General features: G+C 42.4%; 1 protein-coding gene across 2 annotated transcripts in view; it reads right to left on the reverse strand.

The window, feature by feature from the left end:
- Positions 1 to 862: 862 nt before the first annotated feature.
- The window catches only part of camsap2b (calmodulin regulated spectrin-associated protein family, member 2b), a 36342-nt gene continuing 12595 nt past the window's right edge, over positions 863 to 24609 (reverse strand). Inside the window, exons 3-22 of one of the 2 annotated variants that reach the window (XM_079648080.1) lie at positions 21675 to 21854; positions 19979 to 20065; positions 15447 to 15588; positions 14270 to 14409; positions 12425 to 12515; positions 12179 to 12283; positions 11635 to 11704; positions 11247 to 11510; positions 10034 to 10760; positions 9775 to 9921; positions 9471 to 9696; positions 9197 to 9380; positions 8467 to 9112; positions 6145 to 6281; positions 4718 to 4929; positions 4531 to 4630; positions 4001 to 4060; positions 3080 to 3195; positions 2874 to 2992; positions 863 to 2788 (exon numbers count right to left, since the gene is read on the reverse strand). In XM_079648080.1, the coding sequence (XP_079504206.1) occupies positions 2489 to 2788; positions 2874 to 2992; positions 3080 to 3195; positions 4001 to 4060; positions 4531 to 4630; positions 4718 to 4929; positions 6145 to 6281; positions 8467 to 9112; positions 9197 to 9380; positions 9471 to 9696; positions 9775 to 9921; positions 10034 to 10760; positions 11247 to 11510; positions 11635 to 11704; positions 12179 to 12283; positions 12425 to 12515; positions 14270 to 14409; positions 15447 to 15588; positions 19979 to 20065; positions 21675 to 21854 (4053 nt within the window). In that variant the 3' untranslated portion in view covers positions 863 to 2488. The remainder of the gene's footprint in view (positions 2789 to 2873; positions 2993 to 3079; positions 3196 to 4000; positions 4061 to 4530; positions 4631 to 4717; positions 4930 to 6144; positions 6282 to 8466; positions 9113 to 9196; positions 9381 to 9470; positions 9697 to 9774; positions 9922 to 10033; positions 10761 to 11246; positions 11511 to 11634; positions 11705 to 12178; positions 12284 to 12424; positions 12516 to 14269; positions 14410 to 15446; positions 15589 to 19978; positions 20066 to 21674; positions 21855 to 24609) is intronic. The other variant, XM_079648081.1, reaches the window with a different exon arrangement.

Consider the following 24609-nt stretch of genomic DNA (forward strand, 5'->3'; position numbering starts at 1 on the left):
CTTTAACCAAGTGTTGTATTATAACCAGTAGTATTTCCCAAAACATTCCAGGCATTTCTGTGTGCAGTTGTTAATTATCAGCTGAGGTGGATGCCAATGACAGAAGCTTTTATAGGCTGGTTCTATATGGGTACCGCTGATTTATTTATCTAAAAGAATAGTGAGGATATGGCTGATAAAGTGCAGACAGGCTAACATGTATAGTATGCATTATCTGACACAGTAAAGCTTCTGTAAAAAAGCTTCACTACTACAGATAATGGCTATGATGATAATGAAGACAAAGCATGTGTTGCATAGCAAATGTTTGTTAAATAAAATTGCCTTGCCTTGCCTTAATTGTCTTGGCCTGTGATGCCCTGTGATTGTGCAGCCCAAACAAGAAGGTTTGCAGGTGTATGATAATAACCTTAGTTATTTACTCACTTCTTTGCATAGTAAAGAACAAGTGGTAGAGAAATGTTGTGTTGGATAAGTCTGTGTACCTTTGCTTCAAATGTTTTTCTTTCTTAAACAAGCAAACAGTGGTGCAGTTTTTGCTTTTGCTATTTTCCACAGGGCTCTGGAATTGAACCCACATAGACATTAAGTGAGGCGGCCAGTTCTAACTGCTATCTGCTAATCCAGCAGCCTGCTCAATACTGCATTGATTTGGACCAAGTCGATGAAATGGAAAAAAATATATATTATAATAACTTTTAAAAATGTATCTGGAAGGTTGTCCAGCGTGGCAGCTCCATTAGATTGGTGTTGCTTTTCTGTTCACTGGTTTAAGAAAGAAGAACAATTTAAACGAAGGCACACAGAATTAGAGAGCAAGTTGTTCGGCAAGACTTTTAGTTAATAAATAAGACACCAAGGGTTACTGTTGATAGCTGGCATTTTAATTAAGCTCAAAGTAATAGAAAAACAATGAAAATCCATGAACATTTGAGCATATTTAGTAAATTGCAAGAAAAAATGAATTCAGAGTTGGAAAAAAATACTATGTTTTTCTTAGTATACTTAATGGATTTGCATACAATACCACAATAAAGAGTCGTTTAGACTTTATATACACCATGCCTTTGCTTTTAACTCGCATCCTTCAACAACTGTACTGGTTCATTAGTACAAACCTCCAACACGTCAATGTCATTACAAAAAATATTTCTATATGCCAAAATATATATATGTACAGTGTCAACACATACTGAAGTAACCTGTGATTTAAAAAAGTAACAGTAATAAAAGTGAAGCAACAAGCATGAAGGTCCTGAAGCAAAAGCGCCTCAACGACAGTGGACAGGATCTGAAGTGCTATCATAGGTATCATAATTCATTTATTTACAATTGTGGACTACTTTAGGGTAATCATGATCTAATAATTACATCAATGTCCACAATAAAGTGTATTTTTCAGTATTTGTTAGTTCCAACTGCAACATGATCAAATGGTGATAATTTAAATAACTCTTAAATTGCACAGACTGCTGACACAGAGTGGGAATTCAGTCTATTCTTCTACTAATGATAGTCCTATTAGTGATAACGGTGAGTGATCACACTTTTTGCATTTGTAGCACAATTAAAGGCCACAAACGACAACACATGGACACACACACGTGATACATTAAAAAAGCTACTGAAAAGCTGCAAGTGGAGTTTTGAATGGATCTTCCATGATATACAAACTAATTGACCTTTTATGTGTACTGTAAATTATGTTTCTCTGAATAAAATCTAAGTCGCTTTTAAAAATGTCTTCAAAGCATTATCAAAATGAAATAAATTAAGAGTATATTGCAAGTGCTTTCCAGAATTGTTTCATGGTACTCCATGTACTCAATACTCTTTTGGAAAGTCATTGCAATCACCAACTGAGGGTTTTTTCACACTCGTCTTGGCACTTCACTGTACACACACTTACACGAGTTTTAGCTGTTTATACGATTTTCAGTCACATGTAAAAAAAGAAAAAACGCGCCTTAATAGCAGCGAAACTCTCATCAAAAACACCTCCTCTATCTGATCACAGATCAGGCAGACCACCCTTTTGAGGGGGGCATCATCTGATCCCAGACCTGTGAGTACACACAACCTCTTTAAACAGGTGCTGACAAATGACAACAACACTCACAGCGCATCCATTTGACACAAATCAAGCATAAGGCCACACAACTTATAGAAACCAAACTGCCTCTTTCTGAGGCGTGACATTCAGTGCTTCAGTGGTTCAACTAGGTAAGGCATTGGTCCGCCTATGATTTTCTTCTCTTTTTTTGGCACATGGGAACATTAATACACATGCTGACGAGTACACTTGTGCCCCATAAAGGTAGTCCAGAGCATAATAACCAACTCTGAAACAACAACGTCTGTGAGGCCCACTCGTGTTCTACATTCCAGTTGTGATTTGTGACAGTGGGGATTGTGAGTCCTTTTAATGAAAAAGCTAAATCCACAAATTCCAGAGAAGCTTGTCCAAATATTGCCCGGCCATCTGGCGCTACTTAGTGTGTAGTTTTTTGGGCGTCCCCTGCTTCTTGGTTTGCCACAGATGGCTGGCGATAGTGATGGCGTCCACACTGGCGGACATGGTTTTGGCTGGGATCTGACTGAACTGCTTCCTGTCTGAGTTGTACTTGTACAGGCCCTCGATCATCTTGGTCGTGATGCTCCTCGGCCCGATGCCGGCCAGTTTGGTGATCTCCTCTGTCTCGGGGCAGTAGGCGTACACAGACCTGAACTGGCAACCCGCATCACGGAACAACACCAGGAAGTTATTGGCTTCAGATTTCTCCATTTCCTGCAAAAAAACACGGAAAAATATGGTGTTTAGTGCAGAATATGTTATGCAGACAGAGAAATAGTTACATATAATAAAAACATACATCAAGAATCTTGTTCTTCTGCCCTTCGTTGACCTTGCCAGCCAGGCAGCAGTGAGCCAGGGCATTCTGGATGATGTGCTTGTTAGACTTGGCACTCGGCTCCTTGTATAGTTTGGGTCCTGTGAGACGAATGCACATTTAGATGGTTTGACATTTAGAGCAATTGTGTTAATGTTAGAAAAATGGTGTACAGGTATGTCTTCTACCTGTGTACTCATTGTTGGAGGGATTGGAAGAGGTGGTGGAGTCATCTTCCCAATCCTTCTCTCCGTTACGACTAATAGTCGAAGGACAAGAAGAAAAGCCTTCTGCAGAGTCCGGCCTGTAGATAATCACGTCCAAACAAATGACACACACAGACGTAAAAAAAAACAAAAAAACACAGTCAACACGTAGAGGGTGATGCAAAAAAGCAGGAATGGAACAATCCGGCGAAAAATTGCACAAACAGACATGCACACACACACACATTAAACACACACACACACACACACACACACACACACACACACACACACACACACACACATTAAACACACACACACACACACACATTAAACACACATTAAACACACACACACACACACACACACACACACATTAAACACACACAGACAGAAAGAGATGTTGTAAAACAAGGTCAGACACTGTGACACAATTTTTCAAACCCTGTCTGTTGTCTTGCATTACATCACACTGTTCATACTCAGAGGAAGCTGTGCAGCAAAGGGACAGAGAGGCATGTTCAGCCAAGCAAAGCAAATCTCAGTGCTGTCTTTACGGCTACTGTGTGGGATGAGCTCGAGTTCTCGTGGAGGAAACGGTAAACACAGTGGTGAAGTGCAGAGCAGCCAACATAGAGAAGAGGGCAAACAACAGCCTGAGAGCAATACTGCAAAAGGCAGAAAGGATAAGGAGCAGGAGAACTGAAGCGGAAACAGTGTAGCCACGCGAGTCTCATGAACCTTAATGCAGAAGAAAATACTGAAGAAATGGAATATGTCAAATTATTTCTCTCTCGAGACTGCCCCTCTAATGTCTGCGTTGAAGGAATGTCTCATGAAATGCAGGCGGAAGTTATGTGGAGATTGGTCTATGTGGAGCCACATCGAGTACACATTACTAACCTTCCCTTTCTTTCTTTGGGAGAGTTTAGAAAGAACGGGATATGGGATACTTTTTTGCCTCTGAGGGACGCATGCAAACAGAGAAAATAAGAAAGGGAAGAGAATCGAGAAAGTAAGCCTCATAAAAGTCAAGACTTAAGAAGAAGGAAACCAACATAACCCCATGAAATGAATCTATAGTAAAGTATAGGATATCAGGGTGTGACACAAAGGGGAATATAAGGTGTGAGTTGTGAAGTTCAGTTTTGGAAAGGTTAAAATTAAATATGAAATTAATCCTGAAAACGTTTTTTATAATCTTTATAAAAATACATAAAAGTGTGATATTGTGCAGAAATTAGGTGATATTTAGTTAAACCCCTTGAACATAATGTTAAAGACCATTAGATACAACCCACCACAATGTTAAAAGTGTGCAAAGCAGCACACTGTGCAGGAAAACACTTCTAGGTTGTTTTAACTGGGTTATAAAGAGTTATATAAAGTCACAGAGCATTGCGTCTGTGCTCCAGGCAGAGAATGGGCCTTACCTGTTATTCTTTTTGTTATTTGGCAGATCCTTGTCGTTGTCAGCCAGATTGAGAGATGCCAAAGAAACACTTGATACTGAGAATCCTCGAGGACGCACCCCTGCAACACAAGCACAGGTCAGTCAGTGGCTGTCACCCAGAGATACTGTATGTGTGTGTTTATATGAAATGTGTTTATGGTATTCACCTGTCGCTCTCACGGGGGGCGCAGACTCCACGACGTCCCTGTGGATGGACTTGGGTCTCGGCTTCTTCTTGAGACTTCCTGTTCGGGGCTTGATGACGTCGTCCATGTCCTCCATCAGCTTCAGTTGCTTCCTCCTCAAGTATTCATATTTGATGTATTCCTTCCTCGCCTTATCGTCATCCTTCTTCAGCTGGTCCTCCTCTGCTTTCAACCTGCGGGAGGAGACCAGGATGATGAATCCACACTCAAGTTTAAGATAAATGATGTCGGTATTCATGCTATAGATCAGGGGTGGGGAACCTCCGGCCTCCGGGCCGTATACGGCCCGCGAGACCATTTGGTACGGCCCTCGGGGTAATTTATAAACACACACAAAAAAGAAAAAGATTCAATAAATCTAGACCGCAAAATAATTAAACAAGCTTGTTTTTCCTGGCCAAGGTCAGGGTCCTTGAACACAACACGAGCCTAACGTGTCATCACGTGGTATATGTCTCGTCTGACGGGAGTGTAGTTCTAACGGAGAGCACAAGAACGCCGCTCCGGGCCGGGACTTCACAAATTGCAGTACCCATAAGGAGCCATACACATGCCGCAGTTTTTGCGTGGCTGTGCCTTTCGTTGAAAGCCCAGTGGCGATCTGTTCATATGTCATACTGATCATACAGTCAATAACTTTGTTGTTATTAGCATCTGGTTAGCTAGCTATGCTAACGAATATAAGAAGCTTTTTCTCCAACCAGTGAGCTAAAGGCACATCTTTATATGATCATTATAGTTATAGAAAAATAAGAGAATAAAGTAAACAGGTATACAATACTAATATGACAGTAAAAAAAAGTTGTTATTAATAAACAAGAATACAGTTTAAAAGGGAATTGATTTGTAAAATATCCATAAAGAAAAAACTCTGCTTACAGTTGTTTCATATGGGTGTTGAGAGATGTATCCATAGATCTCTTCATGTTGCTCTCAAAGTGCACCAGATTGATGCTTTTAACTTCAACATTTAAAAAAAATCTTCATGGTGGTGCATGCCCCCAAACCCCCCTAGATGAGGTTAGATCCCCCCCCCCACTTAAATCATGTCCACATGGATATGAAACTAAATACATTTGCACACATCTTGTGTCCATATCTTTCTGTTTTGGTGGTCATGCCACGGTGCATGAATGCGCGGGTCATGGTCAAATATCTGGATTAAGAGGTTGCTTTTTCTTTGCACAGCATGAAAGAAAGGAGAAATGAATGGGCTGTGATTTGAGTTTTTTAAGCAGACGTTGAGTTCAATAATTTGTACGGCCCTCGAAGGATGTTGTAAAAATTGAAATGGCCCTTGAGAGGAAAAAGTTTCCCCACCCCTGCTATAGATCATGGAACACTGTTAGAATTGGCTAATATATGAGGAGTAAGAAAGTGTGACAAACCGTGCAGCTTCCCTCTTCTGCTCCTGGCCCAGCTCCTGCTCCTGCTTCTTCTCCTGAGTCTCCTTCTCCCTCCTCAGCCTCTTCTCCAGCAGAGCTGCTTTCTTTGCTGCCATGTCTTCTTCCCCTTTCACATCATCCTGGTGTTTAATGGGTGAAGAAAAAAAATACACATGTCAGATTGTACATAGACATACACTGCAACATTATAGCCTTCATGACAGTTATGACAAATAGCACTATACTGTGTATTTATTGGAGTTAGGGCGGTATTTGGTATTTAATATGGCAGTAATCTAAGTGAAAATGCTTTGACATTGCTCTGTAATCATAGCTCTAATGGTCTACCATGCATCTGTCATTGCTGCGTTGTGTGGCCTAGATTCACTCATGTGTGTCTTTGATCAGCACATGGCTCAACAGGCACAACGCTGCACATGTTCCCAGCTCACATAGTAAGAGATTCATCCTGTCCCTGCTGCATGAATATAGCCCCACGAGGCCGTATGCACTGAGGCTTATTAACTGTGATTATCAGTTAATATAAGTGAAACATTGGTGCTCTGATGCTGACACGTCTGGAAGGATTTAGGCTGGCAGGTTAGCTAAGAGGGAACCAATTTTAAAGTTGACCTATCCTGCAAAATGCACTTTTGTACGTCTTTTATTCATGAATATGTGTCCCCGGTGTTCTAGGGAACTCACCAAGTGTCAGAAAACACAACCCTCTCTATTTTCCTCCATACCCAAATCTCTTAAAAAGGGGCTGCAACGGATCTGATACAGACTGATCCAGATTTGAACACTTCTCTGACGTCACAGAAGTGGCGCTACGGCTATTGGGCCAACTCCACCAATCAGGAGGAGACAGCCACGGACATTGCCGTTCGAAAGCGCTGGAGACGCTGTAGTACATATGCCAAGCCTGTAGATGGTGCTGTTCTCACAGAATCAGCCCATGCAAAGACAGTGTTAAATTGAGCGAAATTAGGAATGGCTAAAATGCATGATCTGTTTGGTATTTTGAAAAATAAAAAGTATAAATATGCCTTATACAGTATAGGTATGGTCCTACACTATATTATTCAAATATAGCATGATAGGTCCACTTTAACAAAAAAATCAAGCCGACATATCATTCCAAAACTGAGGAGCCCTGTTTATAAACACTGACATTTTAGGAAAAGTTTATATATTTTTTAACAACATTTCCACAAAAAAAATCACTAAAGCCTGCGTCACACTGTCCCGAAATTGACACCCGATGGACACACGATAAAGGAAATGTTCAAATTCGGCTCTGATCGTAGCAACATCGGGCCATTCGTGAGGGCATCTTAAGCCATCGTATGACCGCCGGTGGAGTTTCTCAGGCTCCGGCAGCAACTTTGTGAGCGGCAACTTCGTAAGGCACTCGTGAGGGCATCTTGTCAAGTCGTGTCATCTTCGTGTTATCATCGGTGCATTCGCCCTCACTTTGATCGGGGCGAATGCCCGATGGCACCGATGATAACAAGATGCCCTAACGATGGCCTTACGAAGGGCAAAATTGACACACAAATTCAACACGAAAATGAACCTTCGAAAGGTCCTTCGGCAATTTTTTGGCATGCCAAAGATTTTGCCACCGCTCACGAAGTTGCTGCCGGAGCCTGAGAAACGCCACCGGCGGTCATACGATGGCTTAAGATGCCCTCACGAATGGCCCGATGTTGCTACGATCAGAGCCGAATTTGAACATTTCCTTTATCGTTTGTCCATCGGGTTGTTTTATTGCACAACAAAATCATGTAAACATATCATGTAAATAACCCAATTTGTGTTCTGTGAAACTGAAAAGGATATCATATATTATTTTGAAGGTGAGTTGACAGGAAGTTGTTGTTGCTATGGAAACAACACTACGGAGAAAACTTAATATCTTCTACATATAAAAACGGATAAAGTAAAGAACAAAGTCTGAAAATATCAGTACAGTATCATAGTACTTTAACATAATTGTTTTTGTTACTTTCGTTTCAGTTGTATGTCTTAAATGTATTGTAAATGTTGCCTTCGTGTGTGGTTCGGGGCCATCTTCGTGCGAAATTCACAAATCCATATTCGTGTGTCCATCGGGTGTCAATTTCGGGACAGTGTGACGCGGTCTTAAAGGCAGCATATATCACAATGTGAGAACAGCAACCAAATCAAGTAATGTTAGTTTAGTTTTGGTTAAAGCTAATGGCTAAACCTGCGTCCAATTCTGCCACATCTAGTTTCCAACCATTATCATAAAACTATAACAATTATCCTCTTAAATATAATTATGTAGCTCCAGCTCACCTTGAAGAAGAATCCACAGCATATCTTTTGGTCTTCTCCATACATGTCTGCTGCTGCTCCTGCCTCTCCCTCTCCTTCACCCTCTCCCGCCATCTCCTGACCGAGGGGAGGTCTTCCTGCTTGTCTCAGGTCAGATGGAGGCTCCTTCACCACCTCTGAGGAGCCATATGGCTTAAAAAGAGTCTTTCTTTCCCCCTCATTTTCCCTCTCTTTGGCTGCTTCAATATTAGTAGCTTGAGGAGTGCCAGCACTCTTCCTTTCCACATCCTCTTCTTTGTCCTTAGTGCTTTCGTTGTTGTCCCTGGCCTCTTGGTCCCTGTTTTTAGGAGGCCCCTCATCGTGGCCCAGGTAAGCAAACGAGCTGTTCTGGTTCTGGCTGGGGTTGAAACGCCTCAGTCTGGGTAGGCTGTCCACTGAGGTCTGGGTGTTGAGCATTCGACTGAAGGGCGTGACCTTCAGATCGTTTGGCCGTGGAGTCCGAGGTGTCCTGGCGTGGAAGGAGGCCGGCCGCCGCTTTAGGCCAGCAGGGGAACGGTTGGGAGCGTGGGGAGAGCCTGAAGAAGAGAGGATGGGGGACAAAGACCCAACCGAGCCTCGACCTGACCCCCGGCCTGTAACACTGCTGCTGCGCAACTCACGGAGCTGCCTGCGGGGGAAGAAAACACACCCGGTCATATATGAGTTTACAGAATTATGTAAAAAAAACCAGTAGATTTAGCAAAAGTGATACCTGTGTGGAGATGGAGCAGGAGGAGGGATGACCCAGGATTGCTGCTGTTGCTCTCTCATGGACATAATCCTCTCCTGCTGCTGGGCCAGGCGCTGCATCTCTGTCTGCAGGAAGCCCAGCGACGTGTTCAGCCTATCGATGGAGCGCGTGTATTCCGTAAGGTCGATTTCTCCTGGAGACATTCCTGTATCACCAAATAATGATTCAGTTCATTTGAGCTGGTGTTAAAGCATTTTACTACATTTATGAGAGCATACTTTCTGTGGTTACTCACCTGCTCCATCCTCACAGGGGGATCTAGGCGCTGCTCCATCTGGCTTGCATCTCTCCGCCCCCTCCATGCTGCCCTGCCTGGTTTCCTTTGAGTCTGATAGTGGCTCTGAGGAAGGGGCTTCTGCTGCCGCTGAGCTGAGGGGGGCAGTGATCCCTTTTCTTCTTACTACATTCAAAAAGGCTGTTCTGCCCATCTTCTGGCGATGGCGGGTGAACGCTGCTTCCACCTGTGAAAGAGCATAATAATATGATCATTCATGTATAGCGTTACTACTGTTATCCCACCTTTCCCTGTATCTGTTTACCTTCTGCTTCTGGGCTTCAATGGCTCTACGTTTCTCCTCCAGCTTCATCCTCAGCTGAATCATCTCTGTGGCTATCAGGTGGGAGGGGTCTCTGGGGGAAGGCGTTGCTGGAGAGGGAGATGTGATTGGCAAAGGAGGTGTAGATATCTAGAAAATAGTGAAAAGAAAAACACATCTCACTACAAATTGCATTTCTGCCCTTGCAACGAAAGTAGAGTTTTTATGAAAGAGGTATTGAGCAACACAAAAGGACACTAACCTGAGCAGAAAGGCTTTTTGGCGGGTGTGTGTACGGCACATTGAGGTCTGAACTCTCTGGGGTTGTTCCTCCGCTGCTCCTTCCCTCCAGCTTCCTGAACTTCTGCTCTGCAAAGCTCGTCATACGGACCATGGCCCCAGAGCCTCCGCAGGACGAGGCGGGGCTCAGTGTGTGGGATCTGCGGATGGTGGGTGCTGTACTGGGACAGGGGCTGTCCCCACCGTCCCCCCTCCCACCCTCGGGGTTAGCCTGACCGACCCCCTCCCCTCCTCCGGGCCGGCTCCTCTCCCTCTCCCTCTCCGGCTGGTCAGGCAGCGGACAGGACCGGGTCATGGCCTCACAGTCTTGGTCAATATCTGAGTAGTCTCTCAGAGAGGAGGAGTCCTCATCCAAGCTCTGGATGTCCTCTGTCCTCACGTGGATGCCCGTGTCCACTTCATCGGTGGACAGGGAGTTGGGGTCGTGGTCGTTTGGACGAGCCTTAGCTGGTTCCAGGTCGTCTCCTGGACCGTGAGCCCCCGGAGGGTCTGACAGCTCCGCACCATGGAGGAAGAAGCCATCGTCTCCGTCCCCCGACCCGAGGCAGGCGTGAGGCCTCTCCGTGTCGTGGATAATCTTCAGCGCCTCCTCGATGCTCGGGGGGGAGGATGGGCTGATGTGGCCACTGTGGTTGCCATGGTGATCGTTGTGGCTATGGTTGCTTTCAGGGAGGACTCCATTGGAGCACCTGGAGACAGGTTTGGGTAAGTTAACTCTTGGATAATAGTGACACATGTTGACTAATTGTTCTAGTTACCCAGAGTGATAAACAGCTGGGTGTTCTTCTTATCTTTATGAATCTCCGTGCAGTTTCAACATTCGTTAAAAAAAAAATACACCCAAACACATTTTTGCTGAAAACAAATGTATATGGGTATTTACAGTAGGAGTGTTAATGTGTGTAAAAAAACAATAACATATCATAGTATTTTCAAATGTTTTGAACTTTTAAGAACAACTTAAATCAAAAAGTTGTGTGAAGCTTCATTATTCTGTGCTTATCTATACTATAAAGTTTACATACACATGAAACTATTAAAAGTTGAGGAGCAGCACCAAAAAGCCTCTTAGAGTGAACAGGCAGCTAATGTGTACTGCCTCTTGCTGGTGCAGCACGTGCTTGCATGGATAAAACCTTAAATACAGGAGAGGAAACATCCTCCCTTTGCAGTACCTGCTTTGGTTCTTGATGGAGAACGTATTGCTCCGCCCCAGGGATTTCTGGGAAGTGAACTCATCATCCTCCTCTGGTATGTGTCTGCTCTGTCCATTTACATCAACAGGCATGAGGGAGAGGTGGCGTTTCATGCTCCCTCGAGATGCATAGTGAACTTTGAACCCCAGGCCGTCACTGCTGGCAGAGCGGGTCATGCCGCCGGACGGCAGAGTGGGTTCTCCGTCCAGAGGAATCTCAAAGGAGATTCCCCGAGAGGAGGAGCTGGTGGAGGAAGGAAATGTGTTGTGAGTTTAATAAGCTTATTAATAAGTTTAATAAGGAAACAACAGACCTTTTCACATTTGTATCTAATTTGATCTGCTCTAGTTGGAGTTTGAGTACTAACCGATGTTCTTTGGGCCATGTCCCAACACAGCCATCCACGTAGGACATGGAGGTAGACCTCTTCATTATACCTGTTACAGACACAGAGGGGCTTCTTACTGGATGTGTGAAATCCATTATATCACAAGAGAACAACAAATGCTGCAGTGGAGTGCTTTAGCTTCAGGGAGAATGAAGATTAAATACGTAGGCAAAATACTGTATTGTTAAAATGTAAAGAAAAGTGTAAGGCTCAAACGTAGCATACGAGCTAGTGCATGTCTATAAATCAGCCACTAGGGGGCCTCTGATTTAAAAAACACAACAACACATTCTTCCACTGTTCTGAAGTAATGCATGTTCCTGCTAAAATACCAACTATGTCTTCTTTTAACACAAGTTTGTATGGATGGCCTCATTAAAGTGAAGATATAACTGTTTTTTCAGAAAGTTGTGTTAAAAAAAGCAGTGTGGACAAATCCACACTTTATCATTGTGACATCTATTCCCACATGATCACATAAGAAATAGTTTTGCCACTCCCCTTTAGATATGAGATATGTTACCCTGTGAAGGGATGTTCTCTGGGCTGTCAGGTCTGTCTGCATAGCTCTGTTTGACAGGACTGGACACAGGAGCCATATTTCTACAGGAGGACACAGGCTCACAGGCTGCAGAGAGAAACATACGACAGAAAATCTATATTTTTCTGCAGCCTTGAGTTCATTATTATTAATAGTTTAGCATGCATAACTGTCATAATCATTGCTGTTAACAAAGCATGCTGATTTGATCATTAACTTGCACAGTACCGTTTGGATCGAAGACTCTGGGCTGTACAAATGAGGGTTTTACCACTTCAAACCACCAGAAAAGCTCAGCCATAAACACCAGGTAGTTACTCTGCAACACACACACACACACACACACACACACACACACACACACACACACACACACACACACACACACACACACACACACACACACACACACACACACACACACACACACACACACACACACACACACACACACACACACACACACACACACACACACACACACACACACACACACACACACACACACACACACACACACACACACACACACACACACACACACACACACACACACACACACACACACACCTTTGAGGTTAATGCTGCAGTCATATGGTCGTATATGTAGTTATTTAATCATTCCATTAGCACATCTGTCACACTCCTTCTCTCAGTGTCTCTGTTAAGATGTTTAATGAGCAACAATCGTAGGATCATACAGCTTTTTGACAGCTCAAGGAGGTCATGGCCTGCAAACTGTTGCTTGGTAACAGGCTCAGGTGTGGGTGTGTTTAGTTAAATGAGTACAGTACATGTTTCATTGAGTGGTTTAATGTCAAACACATATGCTTCATGAAAACGGCCAAAACACCATCTGGGGTTTAGTTTAAATATGTCACATATGCACAGATTGATGCACAGAGCAGCGAGTGAGTAACCCGAATCTATGATAAATGCATGTTATAAACAGAACGTCTCTAGATCCCTATAAAGACTATTTCCTATGTAGGAAATATTTAGGTAGACGTGCAAAAATCTGCTTATTTACTTTCTAGAAGGAATATAAAGACAAAAAAAGATTGGGTCTCTGTTTTCGGGCCCCAGAGAGAGCTGCCTAATGGTTAAAACAACATCACTTCTGTTTTTCATATCAAAAACATGGACATGCACACACGGCCTGGTTAAGATGCAGTGCATGGGCAGGGTGTCTCTTTACTGCTCTTCACAACCATTTGTGTCCCTCTCTTCCCTCCTTTTCTACTTTTTCAATTGTAACACCACAAACTAAATATAAACAATGTAATGAATGAGAAGGAAGGGGAAATACAGAGAAAGCAGAGCACAAGTGTGAAAACTGGCTACTGTGTTTTGAAGAATGGAAAGTCCCAGTCAGCTCGGACCGTGACTTGAATTCAAATTGTTCTACCCACGCTCCCCGCATACCGTTTACCCACACTGGCTCTGCTCCTTCCAACGTTCCGACGGCACAGAGATGCTTTTAAAGTGGTACAGTCGGTATTTTATTAATTTAGAAACTAATGTGTGTAACATTGGGAGATCTCAGCCTGAGGACTGAGTAAGACAAATACACTTTTGTGATCTCTGAGGATCACAGATTTTGTTGTCTGATAAAAACAGAGGGGGAGAGAACAAGGGAGGCAGTTGGAGACGGGTCAGGACTGTGAATCTCCTCTGAGCAGAATCTGTCCTCTGTCTGAGGGGGGGTGAGGGGGGGTAATTTGGCTTGCAGCGTATGTACTAGAGAAGCACACACACACACACAGCCTGTCAAATTCATTCTAATGTGCCTGTAAAGCAATATTCACTGTAGCAAAATGATTTCTCCCAGTTCATACATCCACACAGCAATAAGCCCAACCGAGTCTGCTCACTTTCTTTATTCAACTTTTCTTTGCATGACTCATTTTTGCCTACTTGTAATCCCCCCCGCCCCTGTCCCCCCTATTCCTCCTTATTCCTCAAAACACTTTTATTTTCCTTCTTTCTTCAACTGACTCAGCATTATAAAAATAACGTTTTTCCACATCCTTCCCATACAACTCTTTTTATATATTTGAACTCAGGTCTTACCTTTATGGATGCATGTGCATAGAGCATGTCCTCCAGGCTGAAGTGGCAGCAGTGGTTGAGGTTGTTCCTGCAGAACTCCTGCACCAGCTGGAGGTTGTAGAGACTGTCAGCCAAAGACATAGTCTCCTTGAGGCAGATATCTGCTCCGCCAGGGGAGGGGTCAGACACAAACACACACGAGGGAGGGGTGGAAGCAAGGGCCAGGCAGGAAGACAAGGAAAAGATAAGGCATAGTTTACATTTAAAGAGAGACTGCCTTTCCCACTAGTATTAGCAGCAGGAGCTGATTCGAATCGCTCACAATCCTTCAAACAGTTATGACTCAAGTTTTCAAACTCCCTCTCGATGAATCATCAGGATTTGTATCCCCTGACGTTACTGTGAGGACGGCCCATGCATGTGTATAATGTTAACAAAGAGGAAACAGACAACCGAACATTACAGCAGCTGATTTCTCTGGAAATGATTTCATTTTGTACTTCTTTACTATTCTTAGAGTCAATTAAGCACAAATTAACTAGCTTCCACATCTGGTCCACATGTGTATGAGCGCCCTGTGAACCACATTCAGTCCCGAGAGTCTCAGAGTGCCGGCACGAGAGTTGTTTATCTTTGAAATAGCAGCTAGCTACTCCTCTAACGGTCCTCCGTCACACACCCCTTGTGACCAAACACAACCCAACCCAGGGCATTTATAGAAATGAGGGCGCAGGCAACTTAAGAGGAAACACAGCTTTGTTTTCCATGTCTGTCCTCAGTCCTCTCTTCTTCTCAGCGTCTTTCTTAGGTCAACACGCTTAACAATACCCTCCATTTATATAATTAAATGTATCCATAGAAAGTCAAAACATTTCCTGAAAAGGCTGCTACCATTATTTGTTTTTATTGAATTGACTTTCTTACATATTCAAAAGGCAAAAGCCCTCAGAAAATGAGTCACACTGATGATAAATATACTCTTTGTTTGAAGCCCTTTATTCAAATGGTTGAAGTCAGAGCAGAGAAGAGTATCCTTTGTGAGTTCAAGTTGAGATTGAAAGTCATTGTGGTTAGCTCATTCAATGCTATTTCTTTATGATTTCCTATTGTATATTTGGACCAAATATTTCCAGTCTGTTTACTTTTGGGGAATATCACAATAAAAAGGGCGTATAACATATTTAGGAGTTGTTCCCACCTTCCAGTCTGATGGCCTGTGGGCAGTAGAAGTGCATCAGGGCGATCAGGGCACAGCCATCTGTGTTGTCCTTCAGCAGGTTCTCCACCAGGGGGAGTGACGGAGCGCTCCTCTGCTGGGCCTGCTCCCGCCTGTAGCGAGCCTGAAACCATGGCAACGGCAGAAAGACATCACCTATATGTGTCATCGGGATGTAAACGTACAGCTGGCTCTCTGATTGTTGGTGCAAACATCTGCACACACACCTCTATCTGCATGCACCGGTGCACAGACAACTCAATCATGTAGTAGGTGTTAATTTCAAGCATAGGGTGGGCTTCAGGCTAAACTCAAATATTACAGATTAAATTCAGCATGCAAATAATGAACATCTGGATTGACTTTGTCATCTTTAATATAAATGGATAGAAAAAATGCAATTATAACATCTCAGCACTATTTTGCTCCCTTTGATTGATTCTGAGGAGTGGTTAGGTTTTTTTAGAAGGAGAAAAGGAACACAATCCAACAATTCAATTGTTGTCCACATTATACAACGTATCAACGTGAGATCTAAAGTTGAATAATTTGCGTGGGTGCATTCATGCTTTTTCTGTTCCTGTCTCTCTGGGCCTATAACAAACAGAGACAATACTGCTACATACATCTTCAAGGAATCAAGTTTACCAATTAAATCACAAGATTGGCGTCGAGTTTGCGTTTGACAAGAGATTCGATGGAAGCTTTAATTGCAGCAGCCTTCACTGTCTGACAGCGTCTCTGTCTGTGTTCGTACATCAAGCTCTTGATAACAAAATGTTGTCATTTTAATTAGATTTGGTTTATATAAACTGGTATTACATCCTTAACAAAATGTGCTTTTAATTCCTAACACAGACAATATGCTACATTAAAAAAAAGGAAAAATTGTACAATTCCGGGGTACTAGCATTAGTTTTTAAAATGTGTTAAGTGAAAAGTCTAACACAAGAGACTTTGGCTAATTCCCGGTATTCAAATGATCATGCTGCAGGACTGCTCTTCCAGGTGAAGTTTCTGACTATAGAGCTAAGTTTAAAATGGTTATTATATCATTCAATCAAATTCATAGGCATATGAAGACAGGGGGCCGGGTGGGGTAATGAGGGAGGTATCAGAGCAATGCATGATGGGGCTCAGGGCCACATGCATTGAGAGATTTGGAGGGGACAATGTGAAGGGATGAATCCTTGCAGGTTTTGGATTAGACAGAGGAGAGGTAGATGGTGGAGGTTGGTGAAGAAGAGTTCTTCAGAATGGATGGACTTACAGGTACTAATCTCCAGTACCATTTGCTAGGAGACTTGATGGTGGATGATGATTGGACGACAACAGGAGAGAGTGGGAGAGGCGTTAGGGTGACAACAAAAAAATGTTTGCTACTATACAGCTGCTGAGACGGTTGGACAACCCCTCTCTTTACTCTAGTAAAGACTGCTTTACATTTGCAAAGGCTACACAATCCTCAAGTAACTATGTCTCCCAAAGGCTCTACAAAAAAAGTCTGACTCAAAGGGTTCTTTCCTAAAACAGTGTTTGTATTTTCAACCAATGATTTTTTAGAGATGAAGGCATTTAACTAAAAAGCGTAGCCCTTGCATCATCTTACAGTATAGGAAGCTAATACAATGGGCATAGTCTCATCCAAAACATACAACACAGCCTTCCCTCTTCAGGGAGTCCATTAACTGTTTCTATAGCTAATGGTAGTGTAAATGTAAACACAGTGATTGTTGACCTTTGGTTACATTTCTCTCCTAATAAGGCTCTACAACACAATGGTTGTTAGTTTTAACTTGCTGGTATGCTAATTGGCTAATAAAAACTTGCTATTGTAAATATCAGGGGGAACACAAACATCGGGTCATTTCATAGCAATTATTCCAAGACGATAAGATATTTCTCTTTTTGTTATTGAAATCCCAGCGAAGGTGTATCATATATTGGAAACTAATAACCAGTGGACGAATGGTACCAAAAATAACCTAATTTATGAAAAGTAATACAAACCACAAGCTTATATTCACACAGAATCCACCCACAAATGCTGCACTTAGTCACAAGACCAAGACTTTTCACACAGTCCCAGAATAGACGAGATCAGATCTGAGTAGTGTCTTGTGCTCATCGATGAGTGTGTGTATGAGTGTGTGTGTGTGTTTGTAAAGGCATATGTGTGTGTGAAAGAATCTTCTCGCCAGTGAATGGACTTCTGTTGAGGCTGGTAATGCTGTGTGATGGAGCGTGCAGTAAGAAAGCAGCTGACTGACACTGAGTGTACAGCGTTTCCTCACACTTTTAAAATACCTTCTTCTTCCCTTGTTGTAACTGGTTGCCTTTCACAAAGCCAGAGAGAGTGTATATGTTAGTCCGTGTGGGCTAGCATACGTAGCATAAGCGTATGTGTATTATCAGCTCACAGGCCAATCACTTGCCGGCAGGGATCACACTTACTATACGCCTCAAAGCAAAACAATGAGTGGAAGAACATTTGCCAAGAAACTCTCACTGCAGATAAAAGCTCCTTTAAATCTAATTTAGCCACTTGTGATATCTTACAGCTCTTTAAAGAGATAACTAATAGTGATTCAAGGGGACAGCATGTGAGCATATTACAAACTGTAGTATTTAAAAAGTTTTGTCTACGATAACGTGGGTTTTTTCAGCTTCCCGTGTGGCTCTAGCAATGTCAGTCCACAAGTCAGGTCCAGATTGAAGACTGTTGTTGCCCAGAGGATGAATTCTACTGACTTTTGGTATCCTGACATTTCTTCTAGCGTCAGCATGAGATTGACATTTGTTGATTTGAGTATAACGTCTCAACAACAATTGGATGAATTGCTATGTAATTAAGTCTACAGTCTCCTGCAGGATAAGTTTTTATAACATTAGCGATCTCATTACTTTCACACACCTAGAAAGCGTTAACATGCTAACATATTAAACTAAGAAAGTAAACATTTTATTGAAAAATCTGCATTTTACCATTGTAACTGTGAGCATGTGTCCATGCTAGGCTAGCATTAGCATTGGGCCGAAAGCACCCCTGCATCTACAGTAAGGACAGCCTTCAGTAGCTAGCATGGCTGTGGACATATATTCTTGTTGATTCCAGACAAAGGTTATCACAGCAGTTAGCAGGAGATAACTTGTAACCACACAGGTTTACATGGGGATAATGGTATTGACAGCTTCAATCAGTGTTTATCTCTTTAACTTGATATTGAATGGCAGGAAGTTTACCAACCCATTTCAATTTGCCACAGTTCTATTTTTTGTTGTGTACACATGCTCGGAGTGAGATAATATGTATTTTTACACTTTTTCACCCCTTTGTCACTTCTGTTGAGCACAGACCCGAGGCGGGGGTCATGACCTCATAAGGCACTGTGCTGTGGACCTATGGGTAAGTGAGAGGAAGAGGACAGTAGCTGGCCGCTGTGTGTTTGTCCCAGCAGCCTCGTTGTGTCACATGGACCTTACATAACTCTGAAGCCTGCAGGATGACAACACTGCCTCTGTCTGTCACTGACTCTCTTTAGCTACAGCTGGCAGAGTTCCTAAGTGTCTCTCTGCATGTCTCCCCCTCTGCTGTCATTTCTCCCATTCCCCTCTCTCTGATTTTCCCTTTTCTTCTCACTCTGTTTCATATTTATTTGTCTCTTCTAGCAGCGACTCTTGCCAACATTTCTCTACAGCCAGTCTGAGACTGAGCTCATCTGTTCCTCTGATTTACAGAGCTCTGTGTTCTGCGCTGTATGTGTGTGTTGACTTAAACCTGTGCTACTGTCTATAAGTAAAATAGGAAACAATCAAAATCTAATATCAACAGACGGGTGATTTACTGTAAGTCTCCTATCAACTTGACAAGAGGCAAGTTTAAGAATCAGACAATACATCAAATAAGATGCAGACATGAATGATTACAAGTCATGTTTATGTTTGTATTGCTGTTTCTGAAGGAATAGCTTGGGGAAATATACTTGTTAGCTCTCTTGCTGAGGGATAAATTAGAAGACTCATATTCTATAGCCGAGGGATTAGGGCGCATACCACATGGGACACTGCCCTGAGAAGGAAGTCTCTGGTTCATTTCTCTGCAGGCTCGAACATTTGCTGCATGTCATGCATCTACAGTACTCTCTTTTCCTTTCTCATTCCAAAAAAGCATGAAATTACCAAAATTGATGAAAAATAACATACTGTAGCTCACAAATGATAATGCTGTATTTTCTGCGTTGTATTTGCACACTCACAACCCAACCACAACATTTGGCAGCAGTGACTTCCAAAGTCCTCTAATGATTTAGAGGACATTACATTTAGCTTATTGTGCAAGTTAAACTAAACAGATAATAAGTGCTAATTTGTGAGCTTTAGAGAAGCTGATAGGATGATTTCGGATAGCTAGCTGTTTCCCTTGTTTGGAGTCTTTATACTAGGCTTAAGAAAAATGTTGGAATTTCCCTAAAACACAATGTTATTTCACGGTTTGTGTAAGTATGTGTTCTTACTTTGTTGGTTGTTGAGTTTGACTCCTGAATGGAAGCTTCTCTCAGCTTTTGTTCTTCGACAAGTATGTCCCTTAAGTATTCAGTCACCTGGAGAAAGACAGAGACAGGCAGACAGACAGGAGGGCAGAGATCAAGGTCACATTTCAGACACTGAGAGACTGAATGGGCGAGTCTGTGGTGGAGAGGGGAAACTTGAACATGAGAACAAGAGGCTCCACACATAGAGATGTCCAGATCCGATCACGTGATTGGGGATCGGAGCCGATCACGTGATTTTCAAAAGATCGGAATCGGGAGAAAAAAATCGGGGATCGGGATTTTTTTCTTTTTTTTCTTTTTTGTATTCAATGTTACAAAACAAAAATGACCATGTTCAAGTCTTAAAGTCATCCTGAGGCCTTAGTTTTGGTTTTAAATTACACAACATCATGTACGTGTTGCTTCTTTGGGGCTTGTTTTCATAGACCTGGTTGCTTATTTCTACGAGTACTGATAAGCTTTATTTTGTTTTGATCCAATGCTGCACAACTGAACTGATCCAATGCTGCTGTGAAAAAAAGAAGCTATATCAATGTTGGATAGAATATACAATTTAAATTAAAATAACCTTAAGGGACAACTTGAATGCTTTTTTTCTTTTTTTTCTCTTAATGCATTGCATAAAGGTCGGATCGGGGAAAAATCTGTATCGGCAAATTGTCAAAATCAAATTAACGGAATCGGATCGGGGGCAAAAAAAGGCGATCGGGACATCCCTATCCACACATCAAAGAAAAACATTTCACCACCAAACCTGCCTATTAGCCACCAATGCTAAATATCACTGTAACCTGATACTCAAGTCCAAAGTAGAACAAACTAAAAAGATTACTCTATAAAGTATTGTAAAGTCCCCTTTTGACGATAACTGCTTTACTGTCTTCAATGGTTCTGAACAAACAGTGATGTAACATTTTGGCATGCAGTACTGTACACACATTTTTTATTATTCGAACCATGGCGTGCTACGTTTCAGTGCTGAACAGAGAGAAAATCGCCCATGTGTTGTTTTTTTTTTTAAATGTGTGTGTCTGTAGATGAATCTTGCCTGTGTATCTGTGGACTGGAAAAGAGAACAGCAAGCACATGAGCTTATTCAAGAAAGAATCTCAGTGACTATTGTACATTTCATTGATTCATTCATGCCATGCTGGTGCATATTTCATTATTTTACACAAAGTACAATTTAGTCAACATTATGTTTGAAGAAAAACGGTGAAAAGCAAAATCAGTGAAAGCAATTTGAAGTGACTAAATAATCTGTAAAATGATGAAGTAAAGTAAAAATGCAATCAATGAGACTTAACTAAGGCCCTCTTAAAGCTTTACAGCCCAGTCCAGGTCTGACTTTAACCTCTATATCCTGCTTTAGCAAACCACAGGACTTCGGTTTAGTCAGTTATCTTCCTCTAATCTCTCTGGCAGGATTACTTGTTGTTAGTCTTTCATCTAGTTCCCTTGCAAACATGACATTTTGAACCAGCGCTGACACACTTTCCAGCACCGCTCGTGTCTTCCTTATCCGTTGTCAAACAAAGAACTGTGTGTCGTATTTTAAAAGGCTTAAGAAAGTGTACAGCCGTTTCCCTCTGAAATGAGAAAGCACATGTCCTTGTGGTTTTATGAGCACACAACATGATCCTCGGTGAGTGTGTACCTTGTTGATCCAGGTGGCGATAGCGTCCTCTGTGTCATACGGCAGCTCCTGAATGTGTCCGTCACCGTGTGAGAGGTCGGCGGAGGAGTACCTGTTGATGCACGACATCACCCTCTCCACACTCACCATCTCCACAGTGTACGCCATCATCAGGGTATCAATGAGGGCCAGGTGGGAACTCTGTAAAGACATTAGGACATTGCGAGGATTAATGTACAATTATTTTCGAAAGCATCAAACTTACAATTAAAGGCCAAACATTATGTTTCCATATTGTGATTATTTGTGCATCACTTTGACTATGGAGCAACACTTTCTATTTTTGAGTTGCCTAAAACCTTTCCTTAAATAAAAGATCATCAGTTGTGTTCTCTTAAAAAAAAAAGAAGAAGGATTTAACCTTTTGCATACAGCTGCAAAAACCATCCAAAAACCATCTAAAGGACAACAATTAGAATTTTACAACACACATTTAATAAATGTCACATCTCCTCATTTTGTAACAATCCAACATTTACACTCCACCTCCCTTTCCCGGAGTGTTTCCAACTATTAATCATGAAGTAATTTCTTGTGAAATCAAATTCCCGACACACTGTTGGAAAAGGGGAAAGGATTAGAGTTGGGAAATATGACGTGATATTCTGTGTACAGGAATAAAAATGTACTCAAACTGGGACAATGCGCTCCAGAATCTTAAAGGTCCCATGTCATGTAAACGGTCTGCAGAGTCAAAACCCTCAAAGTACACCCTGCAGCGAGTAAAACTCTAACACAGAAAATACCTCCCCAAAACGCCTCGTTGGAGATACGTCACTGTCCATTGATTCTTCCGGGTAACTCATGATGTCATGCGTTTCCCGGAACCAAATGGACCAATCCGTGGAGCCGTTACGTTACGTACGTGGAGCCGTTACGTTAAGCCCCCGCTGATTGGTCCAAATTGACCAATCCACGGACTTCCTCACACACACTCTCAGTGCAGGCAGCTCTGCTGATCTCTCCTCCCTGGCTGCAGGCTGATAACAGACAGTTGGGATCGCGGCGAAATTCTCACAGCGTTTATCAACCTATAAACCTTTTTCTTACTCAATATCAAGCCACACTTATTGTTTTTACTTCGGCTGTGACTTTGTGTGTGCTCAGGGTGAGTTTGGCTGTGTTTCGCTGTGTATCGCTAAACAAGGGAACCACACCTCCACGGAGCTCAGCGCGATTCACAACGTCACAGGGAGGGTGGGGGCTGGAGCTATTGGAGCTACAACGAGCCGTTAAAGGCAGAGAGTGAAATTCAGTGAATACACGTAGTTTACAGAGATGCTGTATGAGAAACCAAAGTGATTTTGGAAAATCTATTCTAGTAGACCTCAACAATGGAATTATGATCAGTGGAAATGGCCATGAAATGGGACCTTTAACTCCAAAGACCCCCAGAGCCAGTAACAAATACAAAATCTCAATTGATTTCAATTTTAATCAAATTGTCTTTCCTTCCTCTGTGTAGATTGCACACGTTTGTTTGTTTGTTTGTTTGTTTGCCCTAGATTATTATCAGTCCTACAACTCCTAAAAATCTATGATGCTCCAAACCTCCCAACTCTTGTCTTGGGATTTTAACTGAGGCAGCTTTGTGGACATCAGGAAGTTCCTGAGATTTCAGCTAAATAGGATCCTTTGAAGTTTATCTTTAGAGAATCAAAGTTGCTGAAAGCTATCTGTCCAAAAGTCGATTCTTTTTTTCCCATGTCCCTTTAGGGGCTCTGTATGTTTCCGTGGGAGACTAAAACGTTTTACACACACAAGTTCTGTTGTAGAACAAGTTTGATGCCATGTTGTCGTGTGGCATCTGAACATACATTTAATTCTGCTATTCGTCATTGTGATTGCATGATTAAGATATTATAATAATAAGAAAATTCTAACACTAGGTTAACAGCAAATTAGTGCAACAATATCTGGATCATATGATAACAATGTATTTTTCATGTTTCGGTGTAGATCTTTCTTCATTTTCTAATGTTTTCTTCATTTTAGGTGAGGTAAGCTCTCAGGCCCAACAGAGTACAACCCGTCGGAATCACACTCCTAACCGTCTGTACATAGCACTACTTTTATAGCGCACAAATTACCTAATGGCCTACCAGTCCTCAACACCTACAGCACACAAAGCTTGACATTCTGCTAGCCTTTCTGATCCCATTCCAGACCGGTCAGACCTCTCCTTCCCTTTCCTGTCATACCACCAGGTCAGCTCAAAAACATCTACACTCTCTGTGTGTGTGTGTGTGTGTGTGTGTGTGTGTGTGTGTGTGTGTGTGTGTGTGTGTGTGTGTGTGTGTGTGTGTGTGTGTGTGTGTGTGTGTGTGTGTGTGTGTGTGTGTGTGTGTGTGTGTGTGTGTGTGTGTGTGTGTGTGTGTGTGTGTGTGTGTGTGTGTGTGTGTGTGTGTGTGTGTGTGTGTGTGTGTGTGCGTGCGTGCGTGCCTGTGTGTGTGTGTGCAACCTTAATAAACATACACCTAATGTTAGGAGCTCCAGGTGACTCATACAAACACACACAAACAAGCAGTGAGATTTCTCCCATACTGTCAAGCACAGGCGACTATTCATAAACACAGAGCCTCCTGTAACAGCAAGAGTGACCACGTTTTTCCCAAAGAAACCAGCAACAGATCCAGATTTACAACTCTGGACTGCTGCTGGTGCTCTACATCTGCCCAGAGTACAGAGGAAATATGGCTGTAAGACACAAACTTCTTATGGAAATAAGTGCGGAGAAAAAGAAGTAACTGGACCTATGTGTTATCTGATGTTCTTCATCATTAAATCTAGTGGATTTTACCAAAGGAATAATAGCTAAACAATCTTATTGTAAACTACAGTTGTTTGTAGACGCTGAAACAGTGCTGACGTGTGTATAACGATACATGCTGGTGGA

The sequence above is a fragment of the Notothenia rossii genome (genome assembly GCF_949606895.1).
Source record: "Notothenia rossii genome assembly, chromosome: 9".
Lineage (NCBI taxonomy): Eukaryota > Metazoa > Chordata > Actinopteri > Perciformes > Nototheniidae > Notothenia > Notothenia rossii.